This window comes from Triturus cristatus, chromosome 3_2 (assembly GCF_964204655.1).
Source record: "Triturus cristatus chromosome 3_2, aTriCri1.1, whole genome shotgun sequence".
Classification (NCBI taxonomy): Eukaryota; Metazoa; Chordata; class Amphibia; order Caudata; family Salamandridae; genus Triturus; species Triturus cristatus.
Window position 1 is genome coordinate 1,097,130,695 of NC_140584.1, and position 16,441 is coordinate 1,097,147,135.

General features: G+C 43.8%; 1 protein-coding gene across 4 annotated transcripts in view; it reads right to left on the minus strand.

Moving 5' to 3' along the window:
- Positions 1 to 952: 952 nt before the first annotated feature.
- The window catches only part of LOC146859198 (dehydrogenase/reductase SDR family member 4-like), a 256,188-nt gene continuing 240,699 nt past the window's right edge, over positions 953 to 16,441 (minus strand). For 2 of the 4 annotated variants that reach the window (XM_085649878.1, XM_085649879.1), the window contains exon 10: positions 1,272 to 1,949. In XM_085649878.1, the coding sequence (XP_085506004.1) occupies positions 1,835 to 1,949 (115 nt within the window). In that variant the 3' untranslated portion in view covers positions 1,272 to 1,834. Of the gene's footprint in view, positions 1,950 to 16,441 lie in introns of all 4 variants that reach the window. The other 2 variants (XM_085649877.1, XM_085649880.1) reach the window with 2 other exon arrangements.

Consider the following 16,441-nt stretch of genomic DNA (forward strand, 5'->3'; position numbering starts at 1 on the left):
GCCGTCTAACAGCAAACGTTAATGTATCGTTATCCATTCTCTAGTGTTGATATTCTTCCATCTTTTGGGCCTCACTCCTACTAGTACTAAGGCCTGGTCTACAGGAATAGCCAATCGAAGCTCTTTCCATTTGCAACATTTCTTCCTTCAAATATAGTTATACACAGGGCACTCTCTCTAAATGTGTATTCTAGTTTTTGCACTTCAAGAAAACCTCCAACAGTTGTATTCGATATTAAAGAACATTGTCACATAGGTTATCTGGGGGCGGATATCTTCCTGCCATATCTCCAAGGCGGATCCCCAGTGTTGGACTATTTTGCTGTGTTTCACAATCCCCTCCCACAATTCCCTGGATCTCCCTGCTCAGAATTTCAAATTCTTCTCCATGCTCAGGATTCCCCTTCATCTCGACTATATTTCTGAATTGGTTCCCTCAATGAGGTACTGATTAACTAGCGGAAGCCTGGCCTCCAAGCCCTTCTTCGCCTAAACAACGGTAATCAGAGCCTCACCTTATTGTGGACTTTTTAATCTCGGGGTTAATAACCCTGAATTGCAGTTGTTGGTATCTGAAACTCTTCCCATACCAAACACAACATGTCTTTTGCAATCATCTAAAGATCTAATAGTTGGGTCTTGAAAAATGGCTGTGAAAACACGGTAGATACGGGCTGTCTAGGCTCCATGGGACGCCCCCTCCTTTGGGAGAGCTCGGGATTATGGAGAATAGGTTTATCTCTTGAGGTCTCTTTGTTGCTAATTAATCCCAGGCCTCGAGAAGAATACTTGTAGCCTGGCTGTGATATTAATTTGCCTCCCTCCCAGCTTCTACCAGGTTCACATGTGACTCTCGCCAAATACGTTCTTCCTGGGCACGCTTTGTAGCTCTCCTCGGTGTCTTTTACCACCACACAAGTCGAAGATAGGCCCTCAAAAACCTTTTTTTTTTGTATTGTACCAGGCATTTCTAAAACAAATATAACCATTAGGGTGCAAGGTGCAGTCCCCATGATCACAGAAATCGGCCAATACATGTGTCAAGAAAATCAGTCTGTGCTGTGTGCTACATGAATGGTCAATTAAAATAATTATTTTTTCCAGCATATATTTACAAACTTGTTTGTAAAAAACTACTACTGAATATGGATATGGCTGAATAATAACTTCCTAACACAATTGGCGATAAAGACAAGTCATGTAGTATTAGGTGTGCAAGCTGGGATTCAAGTTGTATGCATTTTGATGTTCTTTCAAAGCAATCAGCATCAAACAATCTCAGTTGTTCCGTTATCAACTGATTTAAAAAATCAATGGGAGCAATCTTTATTGTCACCACCAGCAAACACCAGTTTACCGACAACACAGTTAGAGATTCAATTAAAGCATTTAAAGAGGCAAGACAAAATAGATGCAATATAATATTTTGGCTAGAAGACATGCTTCATTTTTTAAATTAAAAGGCATACTTTAATACATTATATCATCAATGAGACCTTCTCCTTAGTTTTAAAATGGCAGTAAAGGCAGCCCGGCGTGGTTAACGTATTGTCATACTAGTTGCAGACCCCTTGCAATTCAATATTTTCCTCAAACTCCCATACTAATCTGTCATATGGACTAACTGTAGAATACTGCTCACTCTGACAAAAAATGAGGTACTTGCTAGAGAGGCTTTCATTGCAAATGCTTCGTAGGGCAAAAAGTACTTGAGACAGTCTCAAATTGTGACACATGGTGTCTGAAAATGTTTGTCACTACAAAAGATGATGTACCCCAGGGCAGATTTTCTAAACTGTGACGACATCAACAATCCTGATATCCATGTCGGCTTTCAGAGTCGGGAGTTGGCACCACCGGCAGCTACTATGGTCTCTCCAGTAATGAAGGAGGCATCGGATGAGCAGAGGAAGGACACAATGCCGCCAAATTCGTTAGGCTCCCCTATCCTAGTGGACAATCAGAAAAAAAAACACAAGCGTGAATGGGTTAATGAGAGTTACTGAACATAGAACTCCAGACGTTTCATGCAAGGGCATTTACAAGGCAAGGTGGGTATTGGAATCCCCCTATGGTCATTTTTGATTTCCCTATATTTCCGATTAATCCAGTCGATAACCACCCTGGGGCCTGTTCACAAACTACTTTGTGTAGTATGAATAGTAGTACCACTATAGTACAGCAGACCTACTACAAAATGCTATTCCCATACCGGCGTGTGGAGGTTGTGCCCAGCTGAAGAAACACATATCAAGAATATAGCAACATCGAGATCACTGTGGGCTTGAAGACTTTCAACAAATGGGAACTAGTGCTCCCGAAGTACTGATTGTTGAAACATACTAAGCTTCTACAGCGTCTTGTGGTTCTTCCTACAAATTTTCTAGAGTAATATTCCCAGATTAGCTGTTAGCCAAAGGTGATTTCTAATTATTTGTGACTATGCACAATTTCGACCCATAGGAGGACATGTGTAATTACTGCTACTTTTTCCAATTGACAATAAGTTTGCAGTTATTCATTGTCAGTTTTTTGAGTTTATAGATTATTAGAAAATTCAACAATCTATAAAGGCCAATGGGAATTTGGTCCGAAAGAATTAATCATGCACATAGGCCAGCATGCAAATTCCAGACCGCTCCAAGTGACGAAATAAATACGTGAATATTCCAAGTGTTTCAGCAAAATTTGCCACATACACATTGAATAGGCCACGCACAAGTAAACACCCTGATTATGACTGTTAGATGTTGCTTTTTCTGAGAGCAACCCTCATATTGATATGAACGTTGACCCAACTCTCAGGATGTAAGGCTCGAGTCTTCCTGCAAGGGTGGGTCAATACCTAATTTGATTAACTTTCTCCAGACAAATGATTTATTTACCTGGTAAAAGCTGCACTGTAGTCAATAAAAGAACAGTACTGGTTTCTTTTGTCACACATGACAGCTGAAGCAAGAGTCATCACCTTACCTTCTGCTAAATTTTCTAATTTATTCAATGCTCTCTGAAGGCTAGACCATGCCTTCACATAATCCTTTTGTTGTATAGTTCAATTGTTATCAATATCATTTTGCTTCATCAAAGAGAATAAATTGATCCTTTGTTGATCAGTACTGCCAACTTTTCTTATTCCCCACACTTTTCTTTCAATAAGCTCACTTATTTTCCAATTACTGACAGAGGAATTTTGACCTCAATCTAATCATAACTGGCTACTTTGTCCATATTATCCCCATTACCTGTAAAGGAAATCCACTGTATTTGTTTTATTTATAATGTACCCATATGTATGATGCTATTGTCAAAATAAAGGACCCCCTGTAGTTACTTGAAGTTCCTAGGACAGGGAGAATACAAATCTGAAAAGTAACAATCCTAGGCAACACTGGGCAAAATCAGAGATCAAGCCCTATTCGCAACACATTGATAACCATTTAGACTCAGTGTACAACACATTTAAATGAAAATCTTCATTTTATTACTATGATTTCATTTATAAAATTTAAAAGTTCTGTTGCAGACATGAATCTCTGAACAACTATAGTGCAAAATACTATACAAAATTAGACAAGTAAAAATATCCAAAGAGCAAACATGACGTTCCATTACATCATCACTAAAAGCATACTTATTTAATATCTACTTTAGGTTATCTGTCCAACGGCACAAAAACGTAACAGGTAATTGTTTCCAAACATCAGCTCCAAACAGGGTAATACACTTCAATTCATTACTTAATGGGGGAGATTTTATCCATATTAAAAACACATGATACGGATGGGCTGCTAGTCAACATAGATACCTAGGGGGCAAAGCATAGTTTACAAATAAATAATGGTGGACTTAGAATATTAACCAATGTCACATGATTGCAAAAGACTAATCAATTATAACTCGAGCCTGATAATCAGTAAATTAAATAAATGTGGTAAGGACAAAGTATAACAAGAATCCTTCTTCATTAACTCGTCCTATCATCCCGAGGACAACACTCTAGCAATAAAAGTGCATATAATTATGTAATTAATGTTTGGCTCTTTGGCAATAATATTTTAAGATCCAACTAGTATTTCTGATGACCCTCTCTTACTATCATGCTGGCTTGTCCTGGAAGTTACCTAAATTCTGATTTCTTTTTTACATCTCACCGGTTATTCAGTGTTGTTTCTAATATCGCCTCTGACCAAGCTAATTTGGAGAAGAACACCAACCACATTATTCTAATTTGATATTACCTCTGCTGCCTTGCAGTATGCAATCGATACCAATATTTTCCAGTACATCTTCTTATGAGTCATACATAAATCTGGAACATCCCACTGCATTCCATTTCAAAGAAGACATTTGATTACTAGTAGGAGAACTCTATCTTGTGTTAGTAATCAAGGTAGCTGTGACCCAGGGTTCGTTTTATTATATTAAAACAGAGTTTGATGTGTTTTCTTCCTATGTGTTAGATATTGGCTGTCTCTTATTACCAGTTGGTAAAATTCTAAATTCAACAGTCTCATGTTGAAGGCCTTTTGAATAATTCATAATTGCCTGTTAGCCTAATCTGTACACTAGGTGTAATAAACAGGTTTATTATAGTATTGGTTGTTTAAACAATGAGGAAGAGGAGCATAGTGCCTGCCTGCATGAACCAGGTTTCCCAATGCCTTCTGGTAGAAGCTGTCCTCAATAATACTCATTTTCCCAAACAATCAAATGTTTGCTTCCAGTATTGGCACAACAAGTGTTTTTTTCCGGTTGATTGTTCAAATTTAGTTAGAGGAACTGGTTTCTCCACAATCTGAATATAGACTTTTGCAGAAGGAACCAGATCAGTTTTACTCATTATCAGATCTGCTGAAAAAGAGTTGAAAAAATTATTGCCACTTACATTAAATTAAAATCCTCTTTGATGACTTTTATCAAATCTTACCAGTGATAAGTCCCTAGTGTTCACTAAGGTTTGATTTAAACAAGAACATTCATTCAGAAATAGGTCTATAAAAGTTATTTAGAACCGAGCTCCAGTTGTAATCCTAGGCCATTCATGGTGCAATGTATCAGATTTTTCTACATTATGCACAGGGCCTGGGAAGGATGTGGTGTCGTACATTCCTACCTATGTTTGAATTCATTTACATTGGTGTCAATCTTTTTACTCTCGTATAAAAAATAATTCCGTCCCCTGGGTTTTTGCTATATTGGAGATGGCCATCCCATGGATGTCACCCCGTGGCAATCTTGTAGGCTTTTGTTTTCTTGTTGAGATTCAACAAACTAATTCTTATACAATTGTAGATTGTTTTTAATCAAAATGGGAAACATTTTTGTCTTATATTGTAATTGCAAATTGTTATCCTTCCTCTTTTTCCTTTATTACTGAATAAACAGTAATGGGTACTTCCACAAAACGTTTATCAATAAAAGTGGTTGAAGAATATCTTTACTCAGTTGGTATGAACTAATAAAATCGTCAGTCCGATTTTCGCTGTTGCATCGCAACATATGGATTACAGTGCCGGACTGGGAACCAAAACTGGCCCTGGCAAAGTGCTCAGCTGGCTGCGTGGGGGGTGGGCATTGGGGGTGCGGCCGAGCCGTTTACCAGGGCCGGTTTCGGACGATTTTGTTACAGTGGCCGATATTGCAGCTATGCTGCAAAAAAGGCCTTGTAACAAAAACGGCCTCCTGGGGCCCAAAACCGACTCCCGCCCTGGCCGCCTACCGTGAAAATGACCGGTGCCCGCTAGGGCCAGTCCGGCCCTGATGGCTTAGAGTGGCATTCCTGCTTGAGCGGAAATACTTTTGATGATAATTTTGTGACTGGCTTGTGTTGCCATGTATGCTCAATCTGGTCGATTATTATTATGCACCCAACCAGAATTTTGTGCCTTGGTCTCCATTAGCCCATACAGACCTTGGGCGCCCAGAATAGCCAGTACATTTTATGGCCGTCCAATTGTTTGGTGAGTAATTTGGTGTCAGAAATTGGATTTAATGCCAAAAGTGGAAGAGGTGTGGCGCAGCGGCTCGGGTTCCTGACTGCGGACCACGGGGTTCATGGTTCGATCGCTGGCAGCAGGTTAGCCCAGCGCCATGTGACTCTGGGCAATAGCTTGCTAAATCTTCCCCACGGCCCCCAGCGCCTCGACACACTTGGGTAATTGTGCGCTTTACAAATACTGGATTTCATTTCATATAAATTACTCAATTAATTTGCTTTACTTGGGTTCAAAATCTTGGTTTTATTGTCCCGTAGGAGTAGAAAGGATCATGTTTAATAGATGATAACAAATCTAGCTGGGCCAAAGAACAGACATTTAAGGAAAGAGCTATTTGTTGCTGGAGGCTTATTCCTCTCTTTTTTGGGCCCTATTTGAGATGGAGAAATATGCCTTGAGAAGGCTTCCGGTACACTGGATAACATTGAAACACAGGAAGCAAGAGACTCCATGGAGGAACGTTTCATTGGAAGATCGACTGTATTATCACCCAAAAACCTATCCTCCAATTTTGCTAAATACTTGTTACCAGGCACGCAACGCCCATTGGGCTCAACGGGGTTCAGGTACACCTCTTAATTACACTCTGCAAGAAGAGCTGACAAGCATTTACAATGCAATAGTTCTCGCAACTGTGAGTTTTAGAGCTATTGGTATTGTAAATGGCAATGCCTTTTGAAAAATTAAAGAGGTAATGTAATTTATAATAGTAATTTTCCATCAGTACCATAACTACCACTATTATTATTACTACCACCACAGAGTAGTAATAGTAATAATTGTAGTGGTGGTTATGGTACTTGTGGTGGTTGTAGCGGTGGTGGTAGTGGTGGTGGTGGTGGTGGTGGTGGTATTGGTACTGGTGGTCTACGTGGATTTTAATTCATTACTTATGCTACTCCTGGAATATTTTTTAACAAAAAAATACAAAAACTAACCAACATTATCATTTGCAACGCCAATAGCTCAAACTTTTAATAATGCCAGCCCTATTGTATTGCAAATGCTTGTTTTATGTTGCAGGCATGAGGTGCATCATCTACTTCCCAAAATATAATCTTAGATTTGTAGACACTCGTAACAGTCCTATGGTAGGAGGCAGTTGTTCAGCCAGTGTAAGGCTAATAGCTCACACAACTTTGCATTTTGATACCTGAAGTTTTAAATTACAATAAATGTAGTAGACCTCAGGCAGGAGACTTGAGTTACCAGTAACTGTGGAAAGAGCAATAACTTTAGAAACTGGTGCTTTATTTCACCTTTTCCGTGGTGTGAAGGTTACGTAACTGTTTTATTGCTTTCGAATGGGCACAATGGGGCTTATTTACAAGTCCCTTGCACCGTCGGTGCTTCACTTTTTGTGTGGGGGGGAAAAAGTGACGCAGCAGCGGCGCAAGGGGCTTGTAAATAAGCCCCAATGTTGTTGCCAGAATGCTTTAAAGATGCCAGTCGATTGCCGCTCACACTATGCGCACACACATATATCCCAGAGAAAATCCTGCTCTTAAGCAGTGTTGCCACCTCTTGGTGTCCAGTGAAGCTTGAATACTTCCAACTAAAAAACTGTTGTGAAACCAGGAGCAGCTGAATCCACGAGACACCTGGACCTACAGCCAGAAACATCTGGTATTAGCAAGGAATTTAATACATCATAAAAAAAATCCCCCTGGGCCTTAATGTCCTGTAGCAGTGGAAATCCCTCAGTCAGGGCACATACGTTGTTGGCAAACAGTTTAAAGCCAAGGTGTATTAATAACCCTCAGAGCCTCATCAGAATGTAGCCGAGAAGTAGCACAATCAAGACATATACACAGTTGGAAAAAGGGATCTTAAACATCCAGACCGCACCACAATGCCGCACAAATTCGACTAAATTCATGCTAACTGCCAATGATACAGCATCTAAGTTTATGAAAGGTTGAAAAAAAAGAGAAAAAAAAGAAAGAGAAGTAAATAAAAGAAAAGAAAAACATTTTAGTGTGAATGTATATACGGCATTTAGTACTTAATTACAACTGGGATTCTCTGGCTCTATAGCAGCTCTGCTGACCTTGTTGTCTGACTGTACAGCAGCTCTGCTGACCTGGTTCTCTGGCTCTAGAGCGGCTTTTCTGACCTGGTTGTCTGGCTCTACAATGGCTCTGCTAACCTGGTTCTCTGGCTCTAAAGCAGCTCTGCTGACCTGGTTCTCTGACTGTACAGCGGCTCTGCTGACCTGGTTCTAAAGCATCTCTGCCGACCTGGTTCTCTGGCTCTAGAGCAGCTCTGCTGACCTGGTTCTATGGCTCTACAGCAGCTCTGCTGACCTAGTTTTCTGGCTCTAGAGCAGCTCTGCTGACCTGGTTCTCTGGCTCTACAGTGGCTCTGCTGGCCTGGTTCTCTGGCTCTAAAGCAGCTCTGCTGACCCGGTTCTATGGCTCTACAGTGGCTCTGCTGGCCTGGTTCTCTGGCTCTAAAGCAGCTCTGCTGACCCGGTTCTATGGCTCTACAGTGGCTCTGCTGGCCTGGTTCTATTGCTCTAAAGCAGTTCTGCTGACCTGTTACTCTGGCTCTAAAGCAGCTCTGCTGACCTGGTTCTCTGGCTCTACAGTGGCTCTGCTGGCCTGGTTCTATGGCTCTAAAGCAGTTCTGCTGACCTGTTACTCTGGCTCTAAAGCAGCTCTGCTGACCTGGTTCTCTGGCTCTAGAGCAGCTCTGCTGACCTGGTTCTCTGGCTGTACAGCGGCTCTGCTGACCTGGTTCTAAAGCATCTCTGCCGACCTGGTTCTCTGGCTCTAGAGCAGCTCTGCTGACCTGGTTCTATGGCTCTACAGCAGCTCTGCTGACCTAGTTTTCTGGCTCTAGAGCAGCTCTGCTGACCTGGTTCTCTGGCTCTACAGTGGCTCTGCTGGCCTGGTTCTCTGGCTCTAAAGCAGCTCTGCTGACCCGGTTCTATGGCTCTACAGTGGCTCTGCTGGCCTGGTTCTCTGGCTCTAAAGCAGCTCTGCTGACCCGGTTCTATGGCTCTACAGTGGCTCTGCTGGCCTGGTTCTATTGCTCTAAAGCAGTTCTGCTGACCTGTTACTCTGGCTCTAAAGCAGCTCTGCTGACCTGGTTCTCTGGCTCTAGAGCAGCTCTGCTGACCTGGTTCTCTGACCCTAAAGCAGCTCTGCTGACCTGGTTCTTTGACCCTAAAGCAGCTCTGCTGACCTGGTTGTGACAGATATAGGGTCGATTCTGAAGAAAAGTCACCCAGGAGTAAATTTCCAACATTTTGGAATTGGCAGAGGATTGTAGGAGTACTGCCGGGAAACCATGATGACAATCACACTTTCGTGAGGCAAGTTGTGGAATTCTTTGTAAATCTCAATGTTCTCACATGCGTATATGGGTATTTTTGGAAACAAATGTAGGTAACGTACATTTACGCATGCGCAAATCCTTCTCAATTACAGAAACCCATTCCCCTGCATAGCAAACGATTTTGGGTAAGTCTGTTCTCCGTTTCCACCCTCCTTAAAGACGTACTCCTGCCCGGACAATATTACATTTTGGACTGTGTCACAGGAGGGAACGGATTGCGAGAACACCCACACACATGCAAGCTTGGCGGGAAGAAACTTCCAGTCCAAGTCTGCGCTGTCACAGAGAGCAGGAGACAGGGGGGACTGGCGATGTGCACGCGTGCACATCTCCTGTCCGTACGCGTGTACATCTCCTGTCCCCCATCGGCCACGAAACCGACAACAATAGATCTGTCCGTACACGTGCACATCTCCTCTCCCCCTTTGGCCAAGAAACCGACAACAATAGATCTCGCCAAGGCAAGCAGCACTGCGCTGCGTCGCGAGGCGAGACCTAAAAAAAGACTTTGTGTAGTGGTTTCCAGCTCCTTGCCTGCCACCCTGTGATTTCGGCTCCTCACCGGGTGATCGTGTGAAAAGAAACGAATTCCCGTGACACAGGGCAATACCATGTGAGTCTGCAGGTCTGTGTTTGCATAGGGATTGGGATTTAAAGTGTCACTCGTAATGAGGGAATGTAATAGGGACTTCTTGTGTTCCGTGTCCGGCAGAACCAGCCTTTTCTCAGACAGCGTCCCGGGCGAACCTATATTTTGTGCCCGTACTAATCGTCCTCCTCCACACCTTCCCCATCTACCCCGTCCATTGTGCACCTCATGGGGGGGGTCCCTTTTGTGACCACATACTGGCTGAATAACTCAGACAGTGACAGGCCGGGGAACACACATTTGCACCCTCACCCCATCACCTATTCATTTGATAAAGTAGAGGTGAGAAACCCTGGGAGGGGGCAGAGTGAGAAGGAAGGGGGTGAGGTAATGAGGGAGGCTACGGAAATGAAAGAAAACATGATTTTAAACAAAAAGTGAAGGTAGCAATTTGATCTGGCTGTCTGGAATAAAAGTTTTATTCACAACAGCTCAGGAGGTCAGCTACCTGTGCGCCCCTCTAACTGTAGGTGCCCTGGGCCTGGGCCCAGCTCACTCATGCCAAATGCCGGCCCTGTTGTCCGGCTTTCTGCACATGAATGCTGCAACCCCGGTTAAAGTGACTGTTGTGTGGGCACTGTCTTGCAAAATGGCAGAGCACACACGTTGATCCCTGTCTCCCTGCACCCTCCTCACAATCCACTATAATACTGTGCTCAGTGAGCAAACATCAGGTCTGCGTTGGCCTCTGCAGGTGCGGAGGACACAATTACCGTGACCCTGTGCTGATAGCTGCGTGGTGCCAATTGAGAGGCCAAGATTCTGGATGGGCCTGCATTGAAGGCTTCAAGGTGGTGTCCATGCACTCTGCATAGGCTTGAGGGGCAGCTTGGTGGCCCACTTGAGCCAACAAGGAGAGACTTTCCCCTGAGCACTGCAAGTGCCAGTGAATTCTGACTCCAGAATCGGAGTGGTCTTGTGCTCCATTGCCTTGAGACAGCAGTGGGGCATCACCGCAGACCAGAGTGAGTAGAACACCAGGTAGTGGTCCCCTGCAACACTGAGGCGGTAGCAACAAGATTGGGAAGGACATCCTTAAGGATGGAGCGCTCCCATCCACAAATGCTGCTGTCGGCAGGGAGCCACTTGCTCCTCTGCTGCCTGCTCCAAACCCTGATGGATGCAACAGAGATATGCAGGGACACTCCCAGCAGGCCTCTTCCTGGCTCGACTGCAGGTGCGGAGCTGTTTGCGGTGCGTTGCCTGCTGTGTTGCCCTGGTCCGTGAGAGGCGCACCAGGGGGGGTGTTTTGTGGTGGACAGCTGGACTCCTCAATACATGGATCCCAGTGGTCCCCTCTAGCATGTAAACTGCTGTCCTGGCAGGGAGGAAACTAATGACCTGCCAAGGTAGAAGCAGTTTGACTTAGGTCTACAGATAGAGTGATGGCACAAATCCCTCAGTGACACTAGACAACGGTGGGGGCACACTTTTGTGAGCAAATTTAGGGAAAATTATATTGTGGCGATTTAGCACCACTAGAAGTCACCGCTGAGAACCCGGATCTGCTTTCTCTTTGCTGGGATTGACTGGTGCCTGCTGAAGGAGGGGATTTATGAGCTATGTCAGACACTACTTCCCCCTGTCAGCAGTCTCATGCACAGGCGGCGCTGCAGTAAAGGGGAGGAACAGGTCTGAGAAACGCGGGGATACAGATGGACAACAGGAGCCCTCAAGATTTGGTGACTCCACAGGACCCGTCAGGCCCTCGGAGTAATCCAGATAAATGCTATCAAAAAAGATTTACGCCATCTTCATAGAGGCAAATCTCCTGAGGGTAGACCTCCGAACGGTTAACAAGAGATCACTGGAGTCTGAGAAGTCAGTCGATGCCCTGAAGATGGTGGTGGTGGACCTGAGGTTAACAGTTTGCTCCCTCTCTGAGTTGACACAACATCTAGATATCAGGCTGGTGGAAGCGGAAGGCAGATCCCACCAGAAAAACAACTCCTTTGTGGGGTGTCCCGAGTTGGATAAGGGTAAGGCCCCGAAGCATTTCCTGGAGTAATGGATTAGCGATACATTGAAACCTGTTGCCACTATTTGTCATTGCAAGAGCATGTAAGGCCGTAGCCCTTTCCTGCCCCCGGGGCTCAATCTAGGGTCATCATTGCCAAACGTCTCATTTACTGTGACACTGCTGCTAATCTACAATGGGCTACATGAGAAGGAGACTCAAAATATGAAGATTAGGTAGTCAGAATCTTCCTCGACTATACTCTAAAGGTACAAAAACTGATACAATCCTTTGTCGAAGTAAAACAGAAGCTGAAGGCCATGAACGTGAAATACATCCTCATGTCCCAGCAACGGGGCTGATTACGAGTGTTATTTGGAATACATGATACATAGTGATACCACGTGGTATGATATTTATTGAGTGCGATAAATACCACCTAATATTAGTTTGTGGCAAACAACATAAAGATGTTGGTGTTTAACGTACCAAAATCCACATGATACTGTAAATACCAAATGTTTTTCTCCCGTAATGAAGGTTGAGTTAACGCTTCTGATAGTTATCCGATGCGTTAAATACCTTCAAACTCATAATTCCACCCATGCTATCAGTCGGAATTAACTGACTCACTTGTAATCAGGCCCCAAATTGATAATAATTCATGATGGATGATCTCACCTATACACTAGCCCGAAAGAGATGTGGGAATTGCTGGAGGTCAGTGATAGGGCAGAAATCATCGCCAACAGAGCAGGTGTTCAAAGAACAACAGGCGATCGTTGAGATTACCGCAGGAAGATGCAAATGTAGTGGTCTAACAAGATGGTATGCCGGGGTTGGAACAACAGTCATATGTAAATATTGTAGTGTCTTGCGAATTAGAAATGATGGAACCCTTATGGTTCCACATAGACTCCATAGAACTGTGAAGTAAGTGTTAGAGTGGAACACACTGAAGACTGTGTTAGAATGTTGATTTCGCTGTTACACACAGAAGAATAAAGACATGTATTACTAAGCTCTGTGTGTGGCACAGTCCTTTGCTGGTACCCAGGCTGGGAAGGAAGCTACAAGTATGATGAAACAGAAGCTGTTGAACTCTCCTGAGAAAGACATGGGAGATGCACCTTCGTAGAGTACAAACATTTCCTGATGTGACTAGTGGATGTTGCTTCTCCAGAACAAACCTATGTACAGCAATGACAGAAAAATCTAGTCGAGATCAAGGGTACATTTAGTATGCCATTTAAGAATGAGTGTTAGTTAATCCCTTCATGTGCCTCTGGGAGAGTTAATATGATACTATAATGTCGACCACACTTTCAGCAAAGGATTAGGTTACTAGAAGGCATTGTTTGTGTAACAAAAACATTATCACAGGACAGGGGTCAGGAGGAGGGATGGCAGGTTGGAGGAGAGGCAGAGACTGTTTGCGATGGTCCCTGGGGCGCTCCTGGAGGCAGAGCCAGTTTAGGGCAGCGAAGGGGATGGGTCCTTGTACTGCAGACCACACAGACCCTCTCAGGACCTGGTGGCTCACCTGGGCCGCAACCCTCTGCACATAGGTTGTGTAAGTTGTAGGGTGTGTTTAAGTTTTACACCAGTCTGTGATTGAACAGATTGAGCCTATCACTGGAGGAAGGGGGAGACGCAAGTTGTTCAGTTGTCTAAGTGCTTACCCTGGGCACAAAGTGTGATGTTACGTAGCACAGAACATTTTGCTCAACCTCACAGCGACACCATTCAGACCAGCGAAATGCTTGCTATGGCACATCGGAGGATAGAAACATTACACTGTCCCATGCATGGGGGTGTTCATTGAGACAGACTCACCACAGGCAATCAGGATTAAAGCTTTACAGGCACTAGAATGAGCAGGTATGTAAAGTTGCTCAAATTGAATATTCGCAGACTTAAAGGCACCGGGTGGGCACCACCCTACCCAGACAGCTTTCCTCCAGGAACACATCTAACGAATGTGGAGGAATGCAAGGTTTGGAAAAAATGGAGGCAGTCTACCGTTCTCCTCTACTTGCTCAACCTACACAATAGAAGTGTTGGTCTGGATGGCATCTGGGTTCCTTTCCAGTACTACTTCTCCGAAGCAGATGTGGAGGCGAGACTATACTGATTTATGGTCTCCTGAACCGAGCTGAGATATGCCTGTGAATACACATGCACCAGATACAGATGACAGGACTTAGTTCAGGACTCTGTATGGTTTGATGGTACCTTACATTGATGTTCCCATGATATGGGCTAGTGACTTTCACTACATAATAGATGTTCATTTGGATAGATACACATCCAGGCTTCGTACTAAACCAGGGATGACAGATACACTAGAAACAGTTATGGAGCGTGTAAGCTGTATTGATACTTCGACAGCAATTCACTTAACTCTCAGGGAAAACTTGTTTTACTCCACCACAAATAACACATTGTTGGTCTAGCGCAACTTGACAACAAAAATGTAGGTGGCACGATATCTGGAAAGGTTCCTTTCTGACCCCTCGACTCTCCTGATCGAGCACAACACAGGGCTGACTCAAAGCAGGACCCCAGTTTAGCTCTTACAGATCCAGTATTTAAAATGGAGATAAGTACAGACATTAGCACATATCTAGAACAACATTTGGGATCGACTCATACCAGGGCAAATGAGTGGGAGGCTCTAAAAATGGTCCAGAGGGGAGAATGCATGATTATCATATACAGCACCCAATGACAATTAAGGCATAATCTGCCACACTAAGAAGACAGACTAAAACAATCCAGAGATAGATGCTGGCCAACCTGACCAGGGGGGCAGATGTCTTCGATGCCAAATGCAAGGTGGGGAAGACCATGGATGCTCTGAATACGTTCACCCATAGAGACTGAGACTGCACAAAGAAGGGGACAATTCAGAGTGACTGCTTGCCTGGCTCCTAAAGAGGGAGAGGCCTTTTCCCCTACTACTGTCCCTCATCAGCCCAGATGGAACTAAGGAGGTGACACAAGTCAATATAAAGCCCACCCTTCCATACAGTGGTAGCAGTGTATGGGTGGCCACCCCTACCTCATGCATGATGTATCAGTGCAGGAGTTTCTAGAAGGGGTCTTGCCTCCCCAAGGTAACAGACGACAGATCTGCCCAGTTAGAACAGCACCTTAACAAAGAGGAACTGATAGTGGCTATTCATGAAATACTGAAAGGCAAGTCGCCGGGCGCAGACAGTTTTCCACCAGAATTCAATCATACATTTCCGGCACAACTTTTAAGAAAATCTCCTCCCGGTTTATAATGAGGCCAGACTTTTGAGAATATTAATGGATACTATGAGGGTGCCCATCAAACTTAGGATGTTGAAACTAGATAAAGATTTTGAGGCTTTGGGATCTTATAGAACCCTCTCAATAATCAATGGAGACACAAAAATGTTGTCCAAGATCCTTGTAAATAGACTTCTTAGTGTGGTGGGTTTCCTGGTACATGAAGAGCAAAGTGGCATTATTCCTGGGTGCAGCAACCTCGTGAATATAAGGCAGCGTAATCACGATTCGTGCCTCAGGAGATTTTAAGATGGAATGAGTATTTGTGGCTCTAGATATTGAAAAAAGTGTTCGACACGCTTGACTGGGATTACGCGATGGCCTTCTTGCAGATAATGGAGGTAGGCTCTAACTTCCAAAGCATTTGCGATGATGTACCCTGTCTGCCATCTCTAGATCACCCATTTGGGCCAAATGCATGGCTCTGCCAATCAGCACCTAAATGCCACAATGTTGGAATCCAGATAGGGGATCTAAGGTGTATTGGGGAGAATGGAAAGAAAGGGGTATAGATAGGTATATAACCTCTGCAATAATCACACCTGGCAATAAAAACAATTATTACACTGTTACCAGCACAGAGTAGGCCCTGCTCCAATTACAGTTACTCTGATCACCTATTCAATAATACCTAGCAGTCGTAAGTTAATATAAAGTCTTACTATCAGGTTTATATGGTGTGCTCGTAGGGAGATACTTCAATGAAGGAATGGAACAATATACAAGAACCCACTGGCAAGCAGTGTGTTGCAGAAAGGTTGCACAGCGGAGGACTGGACTTCTTTACTGTACTACAGGATGGATAGAGTAGCTAGATTAACATTTTCCTATTTAAAAATACTACATTATTGGTTTTGGACATCACTGTGACTCTGCAAAGCAGGACTTTTAAACCTTTCTAATTACCGGAGATGCTGCCTGCCCACATGAGCTTTAATACACGTTTTATCAAATTGTTCCAAGGGTTTTACCCGACGGGGACACAGAAAAAAAGGACATCACCCCATCCATTCTAAGTAAGGAGGGTGGCGTAATCGCCTTCCTCTAATGGACCCACCTCTATTGGACCATTATGAACAGCAGACTGTGCTCACCTCGGTGAATAAATCAGGTATTTCTAGAAGGGCACATGTTACACCACTAGATGACTTCTCTAAGATAGAAGGATTGACAGGACAT